At 33.8% G+C, this 17756-nt stretch overlaps 2 protein-coding genes and 1 long non-coding RNA gene across 3 annotated transcripts; 2 read left to right on the top strand and 1 right to left on the bottom strand.

The window, feature by feature from the left end:
* The first annotated feature begins 2728 nt into the window (after positions 1-2728).
* On the top strand, positions 2729-4519 carry LOC140972051 (uncharacterized). Its single transcript, XR_012174428.1, has 3 exons — positions 2729-3162; positions 3349-4153; positions 4284-4519. It is a non-coding gene; the product is annotated as an uncharacterized lncRNA (long non-coding RNA).
* An 825-nt stretch (positions 4520-5344) lies between these two features.
* LOC140974637 (RING-H2 finger protein ATL46-like) lies at positions 5345-6482 on the bottom strand. Its single transcript, XM_073438186.1, has one exon. It carries the CDS (start codon positions 6278-6280, stop codon positions 5345-5347), a length of 936 nt encoding a protein of 311 aa, XP_073294287.1. The 5' UTR covers positions 6281-6482.
* A 4308-nt stretch (positions 6483-10790) lies between these two features.
* LOC140972917 (nucleobase-ascorbate transporter 6-like) lies at positions 10791-17334 on the top strand. Its single transcript, XM_073435396.1, has 13 exons — positions 10791-11101; positions 11915-12012; positions 12114-12287; positions 13412-13585; positions 13899-13958; positions 14159-14343; positions 15419-15515; positions 15770-15856; positions 16217-16275; positions 16368-16459; positions 16563-16640; positions 16729-16889; positions 16998-17334. Exons 1-13 carry the CDS (start codon positions 10999-11001, stop codon positions 17214-17216), a joined length of 1587 nt encoding a protein of 528 aa, XP_073291497.1. The 5' UTR covers positions 10791-10998; the 3' UTR covers positions 17217-17334.
* The last annotated feature ends 422 nt before the right edge of the window (positions 17335-17756 follow it).

Genomic DNA, 17756 nt, shown 5'->3' with positions numbered 1-17756 from the left:
GTATATGTATTCTACGGAGCAGAGTAAATGACTGGTGATTAGTGAAGTGCATGACACTCAAAAATCAGTCAAACATATTTAATTCAGGCACATCGAATAAAAATATAATAGAATAATAAAATGTCAGTCCAAAGATTAGCTTTGGATGCTATTTGAATGAAATATAATTTTCATTTTTCCTTCTAATTTCAGCTTATGGTTAGCTTGGTTTCACATAATTATTTTATACATGTACCCAAATGAGGTATTTCTTTAAAAGAGTGAGTTAATTTGTGTGATTGTCGGAATTGTCCTTCCATTTTTTAATCGTATATTGGTTTTTCCTAACTTTAATATTGTCTTGTGTATTATTGTATAACTAATATATATTATATTATATATTATAATCATTATATCATATAAGTTTTGCAAATCAATTTTAGGAAAAAAATATTCCAAAAAATTGTATACATGATTATTTTCTGAAATTATTTAACCACTCACTTTAAAAAATCAATTTAATAGTATTATTATTTTAAAAATTAACAACAACGAAATTTAACAGATAAAATCGTTTTTCATCTTCATGATTACACCAAGTGCTTTAATTTAACACATATAAATATGCTCACTGCTAAATAGATTATTATAAAGATTTCACTATATTCAAATATTCATAAACAAATCAAAACATATTCAATTATTATAAGTTTTGTAACGTGTAATTAATAAACAACCATTATATATTTAATTATATATCACATAATTAGTCTAACGAAGATAATAATTGGGGTAGCTGAAGAGAGAAATAGCTAATATTAATGAAATAAATGGAAATTACTTCAAAGCCAATAGTTAATATAATTTGTCACGATGGTTGTTAACAATTTTAAATCAGATTCAATCATATACGGTAGACCATGCACCCACTTCACTAGCCAAAGAAAAGTTTTACACGTCCGTAATAAAGACATACTAATAATGACAAATCTTGATGTGATGTTGATTGATATGTTCCAACATGATAAAAAATATAGTAGTCAAAGTATTTATTATTCGAAAAAGATATCAAATTTCAACAAGACGTAACTCAAAAACTATTTGAAAGTTAACTATCATAAATGTACAAGTGTCTACTTTTTAAATGCTATATTTCTTTAAAACAAATAATAGCATTATTTTCGGACCACCAGTTATGTACTAACAATATAAATATTATATTGCAAGAAACTATGGTACATGGCTTGATTTTTTCAAATGTTATTCAACAATTTTAGCAGCTTTTAAAGTGTGACAAAAGTTACTTATATGAAATCCAATCGTTAAGGAAATAAATTCTTGTTATCCAAATGTAAACTCAAATATTGAGTTGATAATGCGGAAAAAAAAAACTTTAGTCACTGAGTTGCAAGAAGCCAAATTTAGGCAAACTTAATTTTCGCTTCAAGAATTTGACCATTTAGCAAGTAATTCAAGTTACACTAATGATCAAAGCATGTTTCCATTTTATTTATTTTGATATTTACATATATTTTTTTAATCGAATAATATAATTATGCACATGTATCATTGGCATCATCAAGAAGATTCGATCATTAAATAATTTTCAAAAACAAGATGACGTTGTTATTCACCGGAGGGAAGTAGTTTTGTTCAACACTTTGTGAAGCTGAATATCGAAATCGTCCCAAGGTATTGCAACTATAATTAACTTTACATGCTTAAAAACATTTAATTATTTTGTATACTTTCTCACAATTACTTTTTCAAGTACCAGATAACAATACTGATTCAAGATGAAAATGAAATAACTAGGGTGACGTTGTTCAAAGAGATTGCTGAGACATTTATTGGTTGCTCTATCAAAAAATAATTGACATGCATACTAAGGTGAATTAAAATATTTATTTGAATAATATTATTATAATCCAATACATATTGCCAATAACTAAAAATTTTATATTGCATAAAAAAAGTAATTTGGAGCATTTAACAATACTTGATCAACCAAGAAAATAAGATCACAATTCTCTTTTCAAATTAGACAAGTCTGTCTTGACTAAAAATGGAATAACAATAATTGTAGATGGATTTGAGAAACCACAACTCAAGAGAAATACTGATAAGAAAACAAAGAACTGAAACATCAATGAAATACAAAATGAAGATAAGAAAAGAACGAACGCAAAAGAAAGGGCAAAACAAGTACAACATGAAGATAAGAAGACAACAAACACTAAGGAAATGACAAAACCACAGAAAAAGAAACAAAATTCATCATGTTTCAAAGGAGAAACCATAAAAATTCAAGATAATGAAAAAATAGATGATTTCAGTAAAATGATGAGGAAACTTAGACAAAACAGTCACACAGAGATGACCCAAAAACCGAAAATTAAATAAGAAAAAATTTGATAATGTTTTTTTATATTATGAATTTTCAATAGAAAATAGTTCTTTTTATTTCATTCAATATAAGTGTTTCATGTTCATTTATTCGTTACAACGTTTATTCACTACGTGCTTACTTGCTAGTTAACAAAAATAAGCATATTGTAGATTCGTACGACCCTTTTAATGGTTGACGAGTCAATTATAATAACTTTTAAGGTATAAAATAATTAATAATAATTTACTTAATTTATGCTAAACGATCCCGTCCCCGTAGGCCAACCCTTCCCAACCCACAACCCAATCTGGTTTTATGTAATATCTGATCATACATCCGAAGTACTAACATGGCCATCGGTTTTACAAACCGATGCGGCAGCCATCTTGTATTCCTCAGGTACGACAGGAACGTGCAAAGGTTTCGTTCTAACTCACAGGAACTTCATTGCCTCGGCCTTGATGACAACATCAGATCAAGAAACGTTTAACGATCCAAAGAACGTGTTTTTGTGCTTTCTACCTATGTTTCACATATATGACTTGTCGACTATACTATATGCCCAGCTGCAGAGAGGTAATACGGTGGTGGTTATGGCACGTTATGAAATCAAGAAATTGCTAGAGACATACATATAAGGTGACACCCTTGTATGTTGTGCCCTTACGGTTGTTAAACAGAGTGAGATCGTGAAGATGTTCGTGCTTAGTGAGATCGGTACGGGTGCTGCACCTTTGGGAAAGAATGTGATGGAAGAGTGTGCTAAAGTTTTCCCACAAGCTGCTTTATATCAGGTGAAGCATGATATACCCTTTCAAAAATTGCACTATTTTTACTGAGATTAGGTTGCTTAGGCGGGAGAGGGCTAGTTATATCATATATGGACCCTACACAGATATATAAGAGATAACATCGTAAGATAAATGCAACATTCTCATTGATGTGCCACAAACTAATTGTTCTGTTGTGCCTTGGGGCAGGCTATGGCATGACAGAAACATGTGAGGTAATTTCACTAGAGTGTCGAAAAGCCATGACTTCTCGCCACTCCGGTTCCACCAGAGTTCTTGATGCAGGAGTTGAAGCTCAAATAATCGATATACACACAAAGAAGCCTCTCCCACGTTTCAAGACAGGGGAAATTCGAATTCGTGAGCTGAATGTAATGCAAGGCTGGTGAAGTTTCCATTAAAGGATTCTAACCAAGATCGATGGCGATTTCCATGAGCTAGAGTTGATATGCTTGTTGATTTCATATGTTATTTCAAGAACCAAAAGGTAACCATTGAAACTATAGATTATCACGGTTGGTTACACACTGGAGATCTCGGTTATTTCGATGAGGAGGGACAACTTTTTGTGGTGAACCGTATAAAAGAGCTCATTAAATGTAAAGGATTTCAGGTAACTTGATCTTAATCACCTACACCTGAATTTGTATGATATATCATCAATAAAATGGACTTCTTAAGCTATCAATTTGTGGACACATAGTGTAAATTTTATTTTGGTTGCTGAAAGTTGCACCAGCAGAGCTAGAAGAGTTACTTCTTAGACATCTAAAATAAAAGATGCCGCTGTTATTGTGTAAGTATTTCTTTCTTTCTTTCTTTCTGTAGGCCAATAACTTGAAACAATTGTAGTTTAGATAGACTGAATGAAGATTGCAATAACTTTGAAGGTTAGCAGATGCTGAAGCTGGTGAGGTTTCCCATTGCCTATGTTGTCCCATCATTTATCAATTCACTCGCAGAAGAAGAGGTCAAGAAATACACAGCACAACAGGTAATGCACAAGAATACTGAACTTTAGAATATGACTTTTATCAAATTCAAATTAATTACTCGATATATGGATCAACTCTTGAATATTTATTCTTCTGATTTGGATTAGTGATGTAGTATTATCACGACAGGTTGCACCCTTCAAACGACTGAGGAAAGTGATATTTGTTGACGACATCTCAAAGTCGGCCTCTAGAAAGATTCTGAGAAGGTAACTTAGGCAGAAACTAACATGTAAACTGTAAACTGAGATGATTTTCAAATGGTTTGTGCATTGTGGTTGATGGCATAGAGGGTGGACATATTGTGTTGCACAGAACATGAATGTTAATTTGGTATTATTTGAGATAATTAACAAGAAGAAACGTTATTGTACACTGCTGATTGGTTATATAAAAACAAGATTTCGTGTTTTTTATTTTTTATTATTGAAAACAAGATTTCAGTAAGTTGAATCAAGAAGTATGTTTTAAAAGTGTGAGCCCGCGTAATGAAACATATTGTAACTACTTCATATATATGATCTGATGTTCTTGAAAGATCGTTGCGTCCATGTGCCTGATCTTGGGGTTCCATCTTTCCTATTATCGCCTAAAAATCATGGACAAATCGATTAGGAGATGTCGTTCAAGTGTGATTCTTCATATGCTTAAGTAGTTAAGCATGGAGAGGGAAGCAGTAGAGATGAGAGTGAAGTGAAAAAGAGTAAAGACCCTTCTCCTCGGCGGCAGGGGCGGAGCTACATAGGTATATATCCGGGCTTTAGTTCGGGTGGTCTAATTTTTTTTAAAAAAATTTATATGTAAAATTTGTATAATTTTGAAATAATATGTTATTAGTCCGAATAGATCAATTTAAAATATTAAAAGATTTTAGAATTTAAACTACATTGAAGCACAATCGAGTGAGTAAACCAGAGTCGGGATTTCAGATAAAGAATCCAACAAATCAATTACCTAAGTTAACAAAATATTGTTAGACCAATTAAATTTGTGCATATATTTAAATAGAATATAGTTTTTGGGATTATCACGTAAGTATTTAACAATGCGTTGAAATACTAATTTCGAAAATTGAAATGTTAAAAATTCATTAACTGAATGGACGAGCAAAAAGTATGCAAATTGGATTCATCCTTGGACATTCTTCATTTGAGCAATTCCATGTGAAAAACCATATCAAGAAAATACTTTCAGACTAAACTCTTACTGTTATTGTTTTCTGCAAGAACACCTCTGTCATCGTTTTGACCAGAAGTGTAGGTGTTCAAGGAAAATTTGCCTTTCTTGGACCATAGCCAAATCTTGGAAACTGATAAGCTGTCACCACTTCTCCTACCGTTGATGATCCGCTTCCCATCTCCATCTTTAGCACACGAATATCGGTCAGCCTCGAATCGAGCTCTCACCTTCATTAGATTATCCCCATTGTCACCAACAATGTACTGAAATGCACCCATTGAATAACATCTTCTTGCATCAAGATTGCCACAGCTGATAATTATACCCGCATTTTCCTGCTTCGTCTCATCCAGATCTAATCCTTTGTTCAAGCCTCTCAACTTGCCAAGCCTAACCGAAAAGATCGCTTCACAGCCCTTTTCGAGTGTAAAGCTTGACTTCTGTTCCGAGCAAGACTCGTTCTTAATCTCACCATCCATACATGACAAATCCCATTGTTCTAATGAGATGTTTGTAATGGGGGTTCTACATAAAGGACATGTTGAGTTTGACATAAGCCATGTTTCTATACAATGAATATGAAAGGCATGGCTACAATCAGGGAGTATTTTGAGCTTGTCGCTGTTTGAGAATTCACCCAAGCAAACTGCACAATCAAATGGTTCTTTCAACCCTGTTATTTCTTTATAGTAAAAGACTGGCAGAACATTGACCAGAGACATGTCGAGGCCTGAGTCATGCAACCGGAAAAGTTGCTGCAGTTGCCGTTGGAAGAGGCGGGAATTGGAGGAGTCTGGGAATGATCTGTTGGAGTGGGAAACCGAAGAAAATGTGGGCCTTTTCGTGATGCATCGGATTACAAGCAGGAGCATGCCGAATATAAAGAAAACAATGGCAAGAATCACTACAAGTAGAAGGCCTATCGGGCTGATTCTTTTCAAGGACATGAAAATTCTGTTAATAGGGTTTGTTTTATTTCAGGGAAATGTAGAGATTTTTTCAAAGATTTGAAGGAGTTGACAGGTTTCCTGAAGGGACAAAGTAGCTCGTTTGATGAAGAAATTCAAGAATGAATTCTACTTTCTTACTGTTGAACTTCGCCAAAGAGAGAATAAAAGGATTCGATATTTTTAAAGGAGTTGTCATGGTCCTCCGTTATGAGATATTTACAACTTAGTATTTCGGTGTATTTTAACTGAACATGTTTAATTATCATCTAACGTGCTTCATATATTTTTATTTTGAATTCGTACGATCGATTCAATATATTATATTAAAAAAATATGAAGGGTTCATAAAATCAATATGAAAGGAAAAATAATTTTTGGTTTTGAAGATTAAATTTATTTACTAATATTATCTTTTCCATATTGATATGATTGTGTAAAATAATTAATTATGAGTTTTGCCTCTCTAGATATGTAATAATTATAATAATAATAAATTTTTGATATGATATCATTATTTAAAAAGAGTTTATTTTTCAATAAAACTCTTGTTTTTATATTTTTTAGGATTTTTTTTTTGAGATAAACCATAGGAGAGAAGGAAGCTATAAATAAGATACATCAGCTGAGGAAAAAAACTTTTCGTGGCTTCGCACTTTTGCACACCGAGAATTTCAGAGAAAAAAACAATTCAAAAGTACGTTGTTGATTTGAATAATGTAATTTTACGTGTTGTCGTGATTGTTGAGACATCTGCCAACAACAAGCATGTGAGTGTTGACTGAAGTTCACGTTTTTATTGCTCCAGTTTTCGACACCGTATTTTGCTTTCTTGAATACGTTTTACTCTTGTTATTTGTTTTAGAAAGCAATTTGTTTTCTCAATGTGTTGAGGAAATTAGTTTTCGTTAAAATCACTAGTGTTGGTGCTTGTAAACTCAAGTTAGTTTTCTAGTGATTATTTTTTCATGAGGCATCAAGCAAGTATTTATGTTTGTACACAATTATTTCTGAGTTATTTTGGTTGAAGTTATTTATTTGTGTGTCATTTATTCCGCTGCGTTTTGTCATCAGGTATTACAACCTATGAAACAATATTTAAATCTGATACAAAAAATTTTTTACCGTTTATGTTAAACAGAATTCCTTTAACTGTCGGGTAAATCTAACACGTGATAGAACCCTTCAAAGAAACATGTTCTTGAAATCATGTAAAAAGGAAGACTAAAGTCTAAAAGGTCGGATTTAGTCAGGCAGAGATGAAAAGAAGTGACAAAAGTTAGAAAGCGAGGGAATAAAATACGGTGACATGCTTCTTTTTCTGTATAATTATCAGACAGAAATTCAAAATAGGTTACCAATATTTGGAGGGTTATAGACGTAACTATCTGGCAAGAATATCAAGATTGTGTTTCCTTGGGTTCAATCTTGGCGAGTTTTGGGGAAAAAAATGTTTTACACAAATTATATATTCCTTTTTATTTGGAAAAATTAAAATTATTATTCTTAGATATCAAATTACGCGAAAAAAATATAGGGTAATATATTATTAAAAATATTATTTTTAGTTAGAAATAAATACAATAATACGACATTTTTTAGAAATTTTGAAAAATTAGTGAGTTTAAAATAATGATTATCATTATAAATTAAAAATGATGAAAAATAATTTAGAGAGAGAGTGTGTGTATTTTTTTTACAAAAAAAGAACAAATATATATTGAGAAGAAACCCAAAAAAGGTCAATATTGTTCACTTCATTATTTTATAATTGGACAAAAACTTGTGTGAGACGGTCTCACAGGTCGTATTTTGTGAGACGAATCTCTTATTTGGGTCATCCATGAAAAAAATATTACTTTTTACGCTAAGAATATTACTTTTTATTGTGAATATCGGTAAGGTTGACCCGTCTCACAAATAAAGATTCGTGAGACTGTCACAAGAGACCTACTCATATAATTGAGTGTCTAATATGAAAATGTCTATTAGTTTAATGTAATTTTGACTATATATTAAAATAAATTTGAATTCAGAGAAGAAATATTCTTTTATGTACATTTTTATTTAATCGTTTCAATTTTATCTCGAGTTGATTAATTTAATTTTTTTTAAAAAAAAATTCCCGATATTCAACAATAAAATTGATTAATTTGATTTTTGGGAATTGGAGGGCTCCTCGGTTTAGAATTGAGCAGGACTAACATATTGAATGAGGTAAAAAATTAGCCTATAGTTTTATAAAATGTATGAAATTCATACTTAATAATTTAGTAATTAGTAACTATATAAATTTGTTGAGTTGGTGAGGTGTCCAAGAAAATTAATTGGAAAAAAAAAAGGAGAGTGAAGGAAAGAAAATGATTTGAAAGTGGAAAGTGCGAGATTAATTGGAGTAGGTCTTTTGTGAGACGGTCTCACGAATCTTTATATGTGAGACGGGTCAACTTTACCGATATTCACGATAAAAAGTAATACTCTTAGCATAAAAAATAATATTTTTCATGGATAACCCAAATAAGAGATCCGTCTCACAAAATACGACTCGTGAGACTGTCTCACACAAGTTTTTGCCGATTAATTGAGGGGCCGGCCATGACCCACAAGTGTCACTTTATCGACCTATGGCGTGTCTAGGGAGGTAAACGATCCAAACCAAACAGTATCAGGCTTGAGTTTGGTTTGTTTGAGCTCGAGCTCGATTCGAGCTTCTATTATCAGGCTCGAGCTTGGTTTGTATTGAAATTACTGAGCTCGTTAAAAGCTCGAGCTCGGCTCGTTAAAAGCTCGATTAGCATGTTAATCAAGCCAGGCTCGAGCTCGGCTCGTTAAAAGCTCGTTTAGCATGTTAATCAAGCCAGGCTCGAGCTTGATTCATTAATAGCTCGTTTAACATGTTTAACAAGCCTGGCTTGAGCTCGTCTCGTTTTCGAGCTCGATAAGCATAGAATTGAGCTCGAGTTTGAGTTTGAATCGAGCTTGTTAAAAATTAAATATATCTATAAACTAATTTTAAATCAGACGTAAAAATCTAAATTATATTCATTCATAAATAACCAAAACGACACAAATAAGAGCAAAAAAAAACATAAATAAGTATATTATTGAACATTCCAAAATCATGTTTGTGAGCCACCTAAACGAGCCGAGCTTGAGCTTGAGCTCGCGAGCCTATTATCGAACATGTTTGCGAGCTCACGAGCCGAATATCCTTAGGCTTGAGCTTGATTTGATTAAATTTTCGAGCTCAAAATCGAGCTTGGGCTTGGTTTGATATGATTAACAAACAAACTCAAACGAGCTTTTTATCGAGCCGAGCTTCGAATAGCTCGCAAACCGTTTGGTTCATTTACATTCTTAGGCGTGTCCTTCTTCTCTATATTAATCTTGATAAATTTACAATGATTTATACCTAAATGGTATAATATTATATCAGAGATATCTTAATTTCAATGTATAATAAGTAATATTATAGTTATAATTTAGATCGAGCCATATAAATGAAATTTTTGGATATTTACACGAAAGAGATGAGAGCTTTCAGTAAATCACGATGAACTCTCGAAGTAGACAGTATTTCAAATATTTCATGTAACACAGTAGAGAGGACTCCAAGTGGAGAGGATAGACATATGAGCTTGAGAGTTGAGAGGAGGCCAGATGGGCTTGAGGGAGACGTAATCTTGACAATAATGGTGGTCCTTCAACATGATTTTTGGGAATTCAAAAAAATCATTGATATAATGTTTTTTTTTGATAAAATTCAAAAACAAATATCTCGTAATTTTAGTTTTGAAGTTAACAATATCCTATCGTTGCAGAGATATCTGAGCTCCACTGCATAATAAATATAAAGATGAAATAAATAACTTCAACTTTTAATTTACATGAAATCTTCTTGAAATTGAATTAAATTAAATGAGTAGGTATCTTGTGAGACCGTCTCACGAATCTTTATCTGTGAGACGGGTAAACACTATCGATATTCACAATAAAAAGTAATACTCTTAGCATAAAAAGTAATACTTTTTCATGGATGACTCAAATAAGATATTCGATCCACAAAATAGAGCGTGAGATCGTTTCAGAAGAATTTTTGTGAAATTTAAATTACACACTATTCTCCAATGTGTGGGTCAGGGATAAGCATGTGAATTCACTTCACTCTTTCAAAGTTAATGGCAGAAATCTCGCAATTTTGGCAAATGACATTAGGTCACGTATGCATGTCTTGTAGAAGTAGCACCCAGCAAGTTACTTTATTGATTGACTAAAGTGGCAAATAATGTGTTCTTGTGGAACAATCTCTTGCCGACAAGTTACTCGTACTGATAAGTGTCACACACTTCAAAAAATAATATTAAATTGCTCTCCCTCACGATCTTGCTACACGTATTGGGTTCTGTTGCATTGAAAAAAATTTGAGTTCTTTTGCGTGTTTTGGTACGTACTAGGAAAGCGTAGGAGTTGCGAGCTTGCCTTGTTGTGGTGGGTAACATTACATGTGAGTTGTTGTGCAGTTGTTATCTAGAATGCTTGTTTGAGCTTCTTCTTCTGGGGTTCTCGTATTTTTTGCATTTTCTTTCATTGATGCATTATTTTCGAAGAATTTTGACATGGGTGTTGCGGATTGTGGGCTGTTTGCATTTTCCTGCGCTAGATTTATCTTGAGACGCGTGGATAGTGTTATTCTGTAGAGGAGAGAAAGAGGGCAAGAAATGGCAGGTGGAGCAGCACCAAAAGCGGATGAGCCGGCGCCACACCCGCCAAAAGATCAGCTTCCGAATGTTTCTTATTGCATTACCAGCCCTCCTCCATGGCGTCAGTCTCCATTGAATTTGCTACTCTTTCTTTACTGTTTTTAGTATATTCTTTCGTAATTTATTATTCTGAAGTAGTACAAAGTGATTGTGGAATCATTCAGATATGCTGGTCTTTTTCCCCCTTTTGGCCTTTCGGCTGGAGTAATAATTTGTTTCAGCGTTCCATCTCTTTTACCATCTTTATTAGGGTAGTATACACTTGTGCCAAATATTCTATAGGTTTCGGCAGAAAGTATTAGTCAATATGTTGGTGGAGCCTGGAATTCGCAATATATATTATTCGTTCATGTTGTAAGCATTTTCTATTGCCTGGTCAACTAGTAGCAACTTATTCGTTCCGATTCTCGTGAAATCTAAGTATCGGCCTTTTTCTTGCTCTCTCCGAGGTAGATTTTTAAAGTCGTGGGTGTTTCCTTTTCCTGCCCTTCCGAATGATAGGAGGCTTTCTTTTAAACTTCACCTTTTAGCAGTTCAAACGTTCCTTCCATTTGCTTTAGAGTTGAGGATTATATGCTTGAACTATAATCACTTTTTAAAACTGGTGCTTGCACTTACCAGAATCAATATGTTTTTATGCTGGATGTTTCTCATGGTTCAACAGTGGTTTAGTATGCTTTTCAGTATATTTCAATTCCTGGTTATAATAAGTGCCAACAAGAAGCATTGGTCAATAATATCCTGGCCGTTTTATGTGGATTTATGACCTTTAGGATGCTAAATCAGTTATCTAATGTCTTCAATTTTGCTCCAAATGCTTCTATAAATGCTTTTGAACAGGAATTTTTGACAGAGTGAGGTTTCCGTTTTGCAGCTGAGGCCATCCTTCTTGGATTTCAACATTATATAGTTATGCTTGGCACAACAGTCATCATACCCACTGCGCTGGTTCCGCAAATGGGGGGAGGAAATGTATGTCATCAGAGTGGTTATATGATTTTCATCATTTGAAATTTCTTTCTACTTGATTTTGTCTGCATATTATTTGCTTATGCATACTAGCATTTCTTCAGGAAGAGAAAGCCAAGGTTATCCAGACTTTGTTGTTTGTTGCTGGGTTAAATACTCTGTTACAAACATCTTTTGGTACCAGATTACCTGCTGTAATTGGAGGTTCATATACCTTTGTTGCACCTACAATATCCATAATCTTGTCTGGTAGATGGAGCGACCCGGATCCTATATCGGTTTGTACAATCATTTTATTTGTTTTGTACCTTCTAAATGTTGTGGGGCAAATTGACCCTTGTGCTGCGGTGCTTGCCTTCTTTCTTTTATAAACTTTACAAGCATCAGACAGTTTTATCTCATGGCATTTTAATACCATCAACCATGTTTGGATCCATGAGTTGTTGAGGAATGGAAAAAGCAAAATCAATCAAAATTGTTTTGAATAAAAAAATTTGTTAAAGAGAAGCTGCTCTTCTTCTTCCTGTTTCTTTTGAGGGGTTGGAATCTTTCTATTCCATACATATACGAAAAAAATGAACAATAAGAAGGTCGTCTTATTCAGTACCTTTCGAATTCCTAGAGAGGAAGATGCATCTTGGGTTGAGATGCATTTCCTCTAGCTCCCGAAAAAGACATTATATGGAAATGAAATATGAAATTATTGAGTAGTCTACTTCCCCTCTATCAAAACTTGTTCACCAAAAGAGAAAACTTTAGTCATAATACAACTTTGAAATTTATAAGTGACTTGGGGATTCCTTCTATTTTATTTTTATTATCAAATCAAATGAGAGCCATTGCAAGACCCATCAAAGGAGTCGTTCCCTAAGTCGAAATTTTGGAAAGAGGAATAAATGAAATTGATTTCTTCTGTATAATACTAATTGATAGGGCCTCGTTGGTTCCTTTTTCGTTGATTCTATTTGAATTCTCAACTTGAATTCTTGCAAAATTCAAAAAACCAGCGATCCCGTAGAAAGACATCACGAGCCCTTGTGGAAAAAACAATATGCCTGCTGCTATTGCGGGCTTTACGCAATCGATCGGATTTCAATTTAATTTGCCCATTTAGATTTTTTTTTTTTAAAAAAAAACTTTTTTACTTATAAATGGACATATGAGACAAAAAAAAATGCAAAAATGCGATTAGCAATGATATGCTGAATACTTGTGCAACCAAATTATTCAAGTTTACTTTACAGCCAAACAGAGAAGGATTTTTTCTCTAATGTAGTTCTAGACCCAAACATGCTAAGGTTTGCTATATTCCTCGACAGACAGAATTCTAAGAGAATTAAACAAACTACCATTATTTGCTTTTACAAAAAAATTTCTAATATTTATTTGAATTATCGTGCAGAAGTTTAAAAAGGTAATGCGGGCTACCCAGGGTGCTTTTATTATTGCCTCCACAGTTCAAATAGTTCTCGGTTTCAGTGGTCTTTGGCGTAACATTGCCAGGTTAAAGCTATGTTACATAATATATATGCCTATCCTGATGCAATTCTTTCAAAGCTTAGTACCTGAAGACATGGTAACTTTTTTTAGAAATGAAAATCAAGTCAAAATTTCATCCTCGTTTTTTAACTCAAGCTAGTTTACTTGTGTGCATAACTTAGTCTTAAGCTAGATTAGTTCCATCAAGCAAATGCTGTCATAGTTTGTAGCTGGCTGATCCGTCGCAAAGTACNCCCCCCCCCCCCCCCCCCCCCCAAAAAAAAAAAAGAAAAAACACCACCTCACTGCTCTTTTGTGCGTGTGCGTGTTTGTGTTTGTGTATGTTATGTGTGTTTCATTACTTTTGTCATTAACAGTTGGGGATTTGATGTACTTAATTGGTGGTTTAGGTTGCCAACTGTGTCGAGATAGGGTTGCCACAGCTCATAATTTTGGTTCTCTTTTCTCAGGTAACACTTCAAATTGCAACTTTTGTTGATGTTTATTTTCCTAATATGACTAGTCCAATTCCACTTACGACTACGTTGATAAAGTTCACTGTTTAGGTCTCCAATCTTATGGCTAAAACTATCAGCACAAAATTAGTTTTACTTTCTGTTACAGTATGTTTGGTGTAATTTGCTATGAAAACTTTTCTTTGTTATTCCAGTATTTGGTCCATTTCCTGCACCGAGGAAAGAATATTGTGGACCGCTTTGCAGTTTTATTTTCAGTGACAATTGTGTGGATTTATGCACATATATTAACTGTGGGGGGTGCCTACAATGGAAAGCCCATGAAGACCCAAACCAGCTGTAGAACGGACCGTGCTGGACTAATTAGCGCTGCTCCATGGTATGTCGAGACCTCCTTGATGATGGTTACAATTTCTGTTGTCCATGTGCCCCACTTTAGTTGTGAAATATGTACTGTAAACAATGACCTCTTGACTTGTCAATGTAATATGTTTTCATGCTAAAAAAAAATGAAAAGAAAAAAGTATGTGTTCTTAAACTGATTTTCCTTTAAATTAAATAATGTCACCTACATAAAAAGTTGAATATTTTATGCTTGTTTTGGAATTTATGTCATAAACTTCCAAATTTAATAAAAAATTGATGTCTTATAAGTTATAACTATTTTACCAACAAATAAAATGATGTTATCTGTCAATACAAGTGCAGAATGATGTAGACCGATTAGACATTCTACATTACTTAATTGCCACTTCGGTCAATCAAATCATGCCTTGCAGGCCGAAGAGTTCTCTCCTAAATATATAACTATCTAAATAATTATTTGTCTCTTGATATAAATGATAAAATTCAGCCAACCAGTTTATGCTATTCCAACGGTCGATGCACTCATGGTGTGGGGAGGATGAATGAGGGTCAATACCAGTTTACGTCATGCAGTTGTTTTTCCAGAGGACTTGTCATTGAAATTACTTGATCTTTTGTCATATAATCTCCTATGCATTTCTTAAATGAAATATGTGGGGAATGCTGACTGTTTTTTGTTCACTCTTTTCCGACCTTCCATGATGAATTTCCCACTTGGATTGTTTCGGTATATTTCTGTATGGAATTGCAGATCCTTTTACCTGAATAGAGATATGTGGATCGTCTCTTAGTTTCTTAAGTCAATAAGAGATCCACTAGATTTTACAGTTATATAATAAAACAGTTTATAAATAATCTTTGAATTTCAGATTGATATAAGTTTGATGGTCCATGCTCTAGATCTATACCATCAAACTCATGCTTGACAAGTATCGGGCCATGGCCAACAGCTCTAGGATTCTTAATGTGGCATTGGATTCATTTGCTATAAAAAAATGCAATTTTGAAAAGTAATCAAGTGTTACTGCCAACAAATGATGGATTGGCGGCAATGAAATGTGATGACCATGATGGGCTTGTGTATGCAGGATAAGAGTTCCATATCCCTTCCAATGGGGAGCACCTTCATTTGATGCTGGTGAAGCATTTGCCATGATGATGACAGCATTTGTTGCTCTTGTAGAGGTTTGATTTCTTCTCCTTTATCTGCTAACTATTTGACGTCCATATCTATTTCTTTCGTTCGGATTGTAAAGAGATTGGATGGCTTCACTTTGCTTTCGGTGCTATAGTCTTTCCTTTTTAGATGGAAGGCGTGCTATTTTTCGCTCCCATGGTATCTCCTGAAAATGCAATGGCAAAGTTGCATTTGTTACTGCTTTGAATTTGCTTGACTGTAAAGCTCAATATTCTTCACTGTTTTCAAATGGTAAATGCAGTCCACTGGTGGATTTATTGCTGTGTCCAGATATGCAAGTGCAACCCCTTTACCCCCATCTATTCTCAGCCGTGGTGTAGGGTGGCAGGTAAAACACAGCATTCTAGTTTCTCGACAGAAACACCATTATCAGTCTTTTCTTGTCACAACATTTGAAATGTTGTGTAACAGAGCTTACCGTGAATATAAGCAAAATATTAAAATGTAAAATATCCCCCAAATTTACCTGTCAAGATGTTCATAATGCGAGTAAGATAAGTAATCACATCTGACATCCAAACAGTCTCAGTTGTTTTGATTGTGAGAACTTTTGAATGAGATCTGCTATACATTTTAACTGATTACTTTCAGGATTGTCACGATCAATAAAAGATCTTTACTGTATGCTATGTGGATAAATATGTACTTTAATGTTAAATAAAATCAGGGTTTGTCATGTCGATTGCAGGGCATTGCAATCTTGTTATCTGGTGTGTTTGGAACTGCAAATGGGTCATCTGTGTCCATGTAAGACACTTGCAGTTGATCTCTGCCTGATTTTTGAGTTAATGAGTTTCAGACTCGACTTGTGATACAACTTTTATTCTCTACCTGTGCAGTGAGAATGCTGGCCTGTTAGCGATGACATGTGTTGGCAGTCGAAGAGTAGTGCAGATATCTGCTGTATTCATGCTTTTCTTTTCTGTTCTTGGTAAAGTTCTTCGAGCTTTTCCTTTTTAGAAATCTGAAATTTATGTGTGCTTTCTTCTAAATCTATCCCATCTCTAGACGAGCCATAATTTATCCTCTTGCAGGAAAATTTGGAGCAGTCTTTGCTTCAATACCGACACCTATTGTGGCTGCTTTGTACTGCCTTTTTTTTGCCTATGCTGGTATGCATATAATATCCTACAGTGTGCTCTGAGATGAAACCTTACCCAGATTTGTACAGTAAATGCAAAGTCATAATTCTTGTTACAGGTTCCGCTGGTTTAAGTTTTCTCCAGTTCTGTAACCTCAACAGTTTCCGGACCAAATTCATACTAGGCCTCTCTATTTACCTGGGCTTGTCTGTGCCCCAGTACTTCAAGGAGTACACTGCCATCAACACATATGGTCCTGTTCACACATCGGGTCGATGGGTATGCACAAGCACTGAGCTCCTGAATTTCTCACAATCAATTTGGCTTAGAAAAACAACTTTTTCCACCCTGTTTTTAACTCTTTTTTCTTGTTCTAATTGTGTCCAGTTCAATGACATAGTGAACGTACCCTTTTCATCGAAACCTTTTGTGGCTGGTATTCTTGCATATTTCTTGGACAATACATTACACAAGAAGGATGGGCAGATAAGGAAAGATAGGGGCAAGCATTGGTGGGATAAATTCCGTACATTCAAGTCCGATCCAAGAAGTGAGGAATTCTATTCACTTCCTTTCCATCTTAACAAACATTTCCCATCTGTGTGATGTTTTATGTCTTCAAAACATCGAATCTTCCTCGGTTGGTAATGTTGTGTTCTGTATGAAAGTAGAAAATGTGCTTGTAGAATCTCTACTCCACTTTCCAAATTGGCATTCATGCGTATACGCTCGTGTATTACCAGCAGATTTTGTTACACACACACACACACACACACACAACCACGTCGTTCTAAATTATATATAAAATGATAAAAAGATCTTCATAATCCAACCACGTCATTCTAAATTATATATATAGATGGATATTTAGGAAAATAAATTTGGTCTAACTATTTTTTTAAAAAAATTATATAATTTTGTTTTTTAGATAATGATTGATTAGAGTTAAATAATAAAATATATTTTAAATTTTTTTAATGTTTTATCACAATGTTAGGATTACAATTTTTTCGAGATTATTTTTTTATTTTCCAATAATCTGTGTTTGACATGTAGATAAAAAGGAATTAGGATTTAAAACGAAGTTTAAAAATCGATTGACTTATAATTAAAATCACATCTAATAAATTTTAAAATTTTTAAATG

This window comes from Primulina huaijiensis, chromosome 3 (genome assembly GCF_012295235.1).
Source record: "Primulina huaijiensis isolate GDHJ02 chromosome 3, ASM1229523v2, whole genome shotgun sequence".
NCBI lineage: Eukaryota > Viridiplantae > Streptophyta > Magnoliopsida > Lamiales > Gesneriaceae > Primulina > Primulina huaijiensis.
This window is presented reverse-complemented; position numbering and strand designations above follow the sequence as displayed.